General features: G+C 54.5%; 1 protein-coding gene across 1 annotated transcript; it reads right to left on the reverse strand.

Moving 5' to 3' along the window:
• Positions 1–920: 920 nt before the first annotated feature.
• On the reverse strand, positions 921–3,927 carry ATP5PO (ATP synthase peripheral stalk subunit OSCP). Its single transcript, XM_064405437.1, has 7 exons — positions 3,816–3,927; positions 3,610–3,660; positions 3,231–3,341; positions 2,196–2,325; positions 1,979–2,091; positions 1,402–1,488; positions 921–1,102 (listed from the first exon to the last, which is right to left on the reverse strand). The coding sequence occupies exons 1-7, from the start codon at positions 3,843–3,845 to the stop codon at positions 989–991; spliced, it is 636 nt and encodes a 211-aa protein (XP_064261507.1). The 5' UTR covers positions 3,846–3,927; the 3' UTR covers positions 921–988.
• Positions 3,928–6,183: the final 2,256 nt, after the last annotated feature.

Here is a 6,183-nt window from a genome sequence, read left to right on the forward strand (position 1 = left end):
GATGCCTCATGGGATCTCTTGCCTCCTCCCCATCCCAACTCCTGCTGCTCATTCACATTTATTTTCCATTGGGATATCTCTTGTGTTGTCACACGTTCTTCTCACTCGCACACCTCTCAGTACATCTCACTGTCCTCTTCCCCAGGCCTCTCCTCTGGGCTGGAGCCCTGCAGGGCAGCTCCACCATGGACAATTCCATTTCCCATTGCAGGAGTCTCCTTTGGTGTGGAAAAGAGAGAAATGAAGGAGAATTGCTGCCTTCCCTTCTCTCAGGGCTGCACAAGTCCTCAGATTTCCCTCCTGCTGCTCCCAGCGAGAGGAACACTGGCCTAGGGACTGTGTGCTGTTGGATTTTGGGCAAGGGAGGAGGGGGACTCTTGGCTGTCCCTGTGGCCAGGAGAAATAGGTGAACATCTCATCCCAAACAGTCACTTGCATCATGGATTCCCCAAGGTTGGAAGAGGCCTTCAGGATCATCCCAGTGCCACCATCATCACCCCAAATCATATCCTAAGAGCCACATCCAGACTCCTCCTGAACACTCCCAGAGACTCCACCACCTCCCAGGGCAGCTCATTCCAAGGCCTGACCACTCTTCCAGAGAACATTTTTCTGTCACTATCCTGGACCTCCCCTGGTGCAGCTTCAGGCCATTTCCTGTCATCCCTTCCCTCTGCCTGGACAGTGCAGACTGACCCCCAGAGTTTTCTGGGGAGCCTGGCAGACCCTCCACAGCACTGCCCCCATTCATCAGCTCCCCCCGTGCTCTTTCCATGTCCTTCCCAACAACTTTCCCCAGGGTAAGCCCCATTTTCAACCCGTGCCACAAACGTTCAGCCACAGCTACAGAAACTCAGGGCAGCTTTAGCTTCTTCCTCTCTCAGGGCCGTGCTTCCCCAAGCAAAACACTGGGCACCATCTCCACAAGAAGGAAGAATTTTATTGTTTCCATGTGACAGGTTTCCCTGGGAACCACCAGGACAGCTCTCTAGACAGTCTCTCTCATGATTTTGGTGAGTTTCTGGATCTTGGACCTTGTTGACATGTCCACGTACTTCTCCCCAATGTTGACAATCATGCCACCAAGGATTGCTGGGTCAGTCTAAGGAAGGAACATTAAACAGAAAGTTGATTAGCAACAGTTTGTTACCAGAGAATACAAGTTTTACACTAGGAAAAAAAAAATGTAAAGCTTTTCAAAGGGCTTTTTTGAGGATGATTTTGTGCATTCCCAAGTGAAGATTTTAGAAATTAAAACATCATCATGTCTACAAGAAAGCACAGAACTATGTAACAAAAAAACTGTGTTAAATAAAATCTTTTTGTTTTTGTAAAAATGAGAGACACAGAAGCCCTTAACGTGAACTTAGTGACACTTATTCGTAAGTCAAAAATCCAGACCTTAGTCTCCAGCTTCAACACCTCTCCTTTAGCCAAGAACCCATTCAGAGCACTTTTCAGTTCAGTGAGGTTAGCCTCATCCAAGGGCTGAGAAAAAAAGAACAGAAGAGCAGGAAAATGAAGGACTTTAAAATACTCAAATTATATAATAATAATATATACTCAAATGATATAAATTATATAAATTTTCTCATTTGAAGACACACTTGCACCAGGAAGGCAGCATCCTGGAACAGGGAGAACCCAAGGGCAGCACAGGAACAACAACCCCTTTGTGCCCTCCTGATTTCACGAAACATTTTCCTGTTTGGAAGAAGAACAGGGCAGCAGCTCTACCTGCAGACCAGCCTGACTTTTGCCAGCCCTGGGCTCACACACAGGGAAGAAAACCTTGTTGAGCTGCAGTGGGATGGAGAGTTTCCATTTTGGACCAGGAACGGCTGGGTATCAGCTGGGCAGAGGTGAGACACGCCCTCAAGCACTTCACTCAGAGTGCAGCCTGAACCAGGAGAGGTTTGTCTTTGCTCCCACTGCCTGTTTTCCCTGCCACCCCAGGCTGCAGAGCTGCCCAGCCCACCTGGGCCGTGGTGACCGTGCACACCACCTCCCCTCGGACGGCGCTCATGATCTTCCCGAAGGCGGACACGATGCCCGGGGTGTAGCGCAGGCGGCCGTTCTCAGCCAGCAGATCTGCAAAACATCACGGGCTTCCAGCACCAGCAGGGCACACCCCAGCAGCAATCCCGAGGGATGGCACGGCTGGGATGCTCTCCCGGAGCGCAGAGGTCACTCACTCATCAGGTTGACGGTGATTGGGGACATCTTCTCTCTGGCCAGGGCGTCGTTCACGGCTTTTTGCTTCACTGAGCTCTTGGTGTGAGGGTTCATCACCACGCCGGACAGCTTGGGGTCCTTCAGGAGGCTCTGAGGGGACACACAAGGGCGTGACAAACGCCAGGGGTTTTCCTGGCATCACGAGGCCCACCTGGAGCAGCCAAGGCAGGCAACAGGGGCACTCTGGAATGAGAACAAGGAGCTCTGGAGCTGATGGGAAGTGAAATGCTCCAGCTGGAGAATCAGGGAATGGTTTGAGTTGGAAGGAACCTTAAAAACTGGATAAACAAGGACATCTTCCACTATCCCAAGCTGCTTCAAGCCCCATCCAACCTGTCCTTGGACACTTCCAGGGGTGGAGCAGGCACAGCTCCTCTGGGCACCCTGTGCCAGGGCCTGCCCACCCTGCCAGGGAACTGTAGTTATGATATTTTATGAAAAATCCTCTGCTAGGATTTTTCCCATCCTGAATATCTGAGAACCTCAGGAAAGAAATGTAAACAATAACTATCTGCTGCTGTGGAATGCAACAGGTGTATTTTTTATTGCTTTATGTAGATTGTTTTTAATTAGTGATCAATCACAGCCACCTGTACCAAGGCTGTGAGCAGTCACAGAATTTGGTTATATATTCTATTCTGTTCTTGTTCTTTGTAACCTTCTGATCCTTCTTCTCTCTCTGTTCTTTTAGTATAGTTTTAATGCTTTTAGTATAGTTTTAATGCAGTATTTTAATATAATATATAACATAATAAATCAACCTTCTAAGAAAAACAGAGTTCAAGCCTCGTGTCCCCACACTTGGAGCATTCACCTCAGCAGGGGACAATTCCTGATTTCCAATATCCCGTTTAAACGCCATGGCCACAAGCAGGCAGTGCAGGTGCCAGCAGGCTGGGAGTTTCAGAGATCACAGCAGCCCCCTCCCAACCGAGGAGCAGCAGGGAACCCTCCCCGCTCCCACCCCCGCGAGCCCCAGCTGCGGAACACCTTACCCTGACCCGGCTCAGCTCCTTCTCCACCTGCTCCAGCTTCTTCTGCTTGCTGGCTGCCGAGTAGAGGGCGGTGGCATAGCGCCCTTCCAGCCCGTACACCTGGATGGGCGGCTGCGGGGGCACGGGCGGGCGCTGAGCGGGGCAGAGACCCCCCCGGCACCCTGCCCTCACCGTGACCACCTCAGCCGCCCGCCCCGAGCCCCTCACGACCCACCGCCCTGCCATCCTGGACACCCCTTGATCCCCTCACCATCTCCACCTCCTCACCTCGACCAGCCTGGAGACCCCTCCGGGCCCCTCAGGACACCCCTGCCCCCTCATCTTTACCAGCTTTGAGACCTCCCTACCCTCCCTTGTGCCAGCGCCCCGGCCCCCTCACCTTGACCAGCTTGGTCACGGGTCTCGCCGCCGTCGTGCTCAGCTGCCGCACCTGAGGGGGAATAAGGGCCAGAATGGCGGGGTCGGCGCAGCCCTCAAGGATCGGGAGGAAGGGGGAGGTCCGGGACCCCGCGCGGGGCTGGAGGGCGGCAGACGGCGCCGCTCGCCCCCCAAAGCCGCCCAGGCCCCGCCGCCCCCCAGTTTCACCTTCAAGACGAGCCCGGCTGCCGCCGCCATCTTTCCCGGCCGCCCCCAGGGTCACCGCGCACTGCGCAGGCGCGGCGGGGCCGCGCCTACCGCGGCGGCGTGAGGGGCGTTCCTGCCGCGGGGCACGCTGGGAGATGTAGTTCCGCAGGGCGGCGCCTTCGGGCCGCGCGCCCCCTGGCGGGCCACTGGGGGAGCGCAGCCCCCGCTCCCGGCCGGGGTCCCCGAGCCACCCGTGTCCCTCTGGGGTCCCTGTGGTGTCCCTGTGGGGTCCCCGAGCCACCCGTGTCCCTGCGGGGTCCCTGAGCCACCTGTGTCCCTGTAGTGCCCCTGTGGGGTCCCTGAGCCACTGGTGTCCCTGTGGAGTCCCTGCAGTGTCCCTGTGCCACCAGTGTCCCTGTGCAGTCCCTGTGTCTCCAGTGTCCCTGTGGGGTTCCTGTGGTATCCCTGTGGTGTCCGTGTGCCCAGTGTCCCTGTGCCCACAATGTCACTGTCCCTGTCCCTGTGCCCAGTCTCCCCGTACCCATGGTGTCCCTTTGCCCCAGTGTCCTGGTGCCCTCAGTGTCAGTGTCCCTGTCCCCACAGTGGCCCCGTGCCCTTGGTGTCCCTGAGCCCTGGTGTCCTCCATGGACTTCTCCAGCACAGGAACTTCCCACAGGATCAGTTCTTCAGGATCAGGAACTGCCCCAGTGTGGGTCCCTTTCCATGGGGTCATTCCTGCAGGAACTGCCCCAGTGTGGGTCTCCCTTTCCATGGGGTCATTCCTGCAAGAACTGCCCCAGTGTGGGTCTCCCTTTCCATGGGGTCATTCCTGCAGGAGCTGCCCCAGTGTGGGTCCCTTTCCATGGGGTCATTCCTGCAGGAGCTGCCCCAGTGTGGGTCCCTTTTCCCATGAGATCCCAAGCCCTCCCACCAAACCTGCTCCAGGGGGGCTCCTCTCCCCACAGGGCCTCAGATCCCTGCCAGGAGCTGCTCCAGGGTGGAATTCCCATGGGATCACACCTTTTGTGCATCCCCTGCTCGGGTGTGGGCTTCTCCAGGGGCTGCAGGTGGATCTCAGCTCCTCCATGGACCTCCAGGTCCAAACTCCATCCCAACACCTCCCAATCCAAAGGATCTTCCAGGTGGGACAGGCAGCTCTGTCCCTCTCTCTGTTGACCTTGAGCAGCTTGCTCAGATCCCTGAATTACCTGGAATGCTCCAACTCATCCTATCCCTAATTCTTCCACCAGTTTGATTTTCCTCCACAGAGCTGGCACCGAGTTGGGGTGGTGGCTGGTGAGGAGACTGGGAGCCTGGCAGGGATGGATGATGGATGGATGGATGGATGGATGATGGATGGATGGATGGATGGATGGATGGATGGATGGATGGATGGATGATGGATGGATGGATGGATGATGGATGGATGGATGATGGATGGATGGATGGATGGATGGATGGATGATGGATGGATGGATGGATGGATGGATGGATGGATGGATGATGGATGGATGATGGATGGATGGATGGATGGATGGATGGATGGATGGATGGATGATGGATAGATGGATGATGGATGGATGATGGATGGATGGATGGATGGATGGATGGATGGATGGATGGATGGATGGATGATGGATAGATGGATGATGGATGGATGATGGATGGATGGATGGATGGATGGATGGATGGATGATGGATGGATGGATGGATGGATGATGGATGGATGGGTGGATGATGGATGGATGGATGGATGGATGGATGGATGGATGGATGGATGATGGATGGATGATGGATGGATGATGGATGGATGATGGATGGATGGATGGATGGATGGATGGATGGATGGATGGATGATGGATGGATGGATGATGGATGGATGATGGATGGATGATGGATGGATGATGGATGGATGGATGGATGGATGGATGGATGGATGATGGATGGATGGATGATGGATGGATGATGGATGGATGGATGGATGGATGGATGGATGGATGGATGATGGATGGATGGATGGATGGATGGATGATGGATGGATGGATGGATGATGGATGGATGGATGGATGATGGATGGATGATGGATGGATGGGTGGATGATGGATGGATGGATGGATGGATGGATGGATGGATGGATGGATGGATGATGGATGGATGATGGATGGATGATGGATGGATGATGGATGGATGGATGGATGGATGGATGGATGGATGGATGGATGGATGATGGATGGATGGATGATGGATGGATGATGGATGGATGGATGGATGGATGGATGGATGGATGATGGATGGATGGATGGATGGATGGATGATGGATGGATGGATGGATGATGGATGGATGGATGGATGGATGGATGATGGATGGATGGATGATGGATGGATGATG

The sequence above is a fragment of the Passer domesticus genome, chromosome 2, assembly GCF_036417665.1.
Source record: "Passer domesticus isolate bPasDom1 chromosome 2, bPasDom1.hap1, whole genome shotgun sequence".
In the NCBI taxonomy this organism is placed as follows: domain Eukaryota; kingdom Metazoa; phylum Chordata; class Aves; order Passeriformes; family Passeridae; genus Passer; species Passer domesticus.

Excerpts from the sequence above, each read along its gene's own strand:
- ATP5PO (XM_064405437.1), bottom strand. The coding sequence starts at position 3,845 with ATGGCGGCGGCAGCCGGGCTCGTCTTGAAG. Across the intron at positions 2,326-3,230 it reads AGGAGCTGAGCCGGGTCAGG|AGCCTCCTGAAGGACCCCAA; the intron begins GTAAGGTGTTCC and ends GTGTCCCCTCAG. Across the intron at positions 2,092-2,195 it reads AATCACCGTCAACCTGATGA|ATCTGCTGGCTGAGAACGGC; the intron begins GTGAGTGACCTC and ends GATGTTTTGCAG.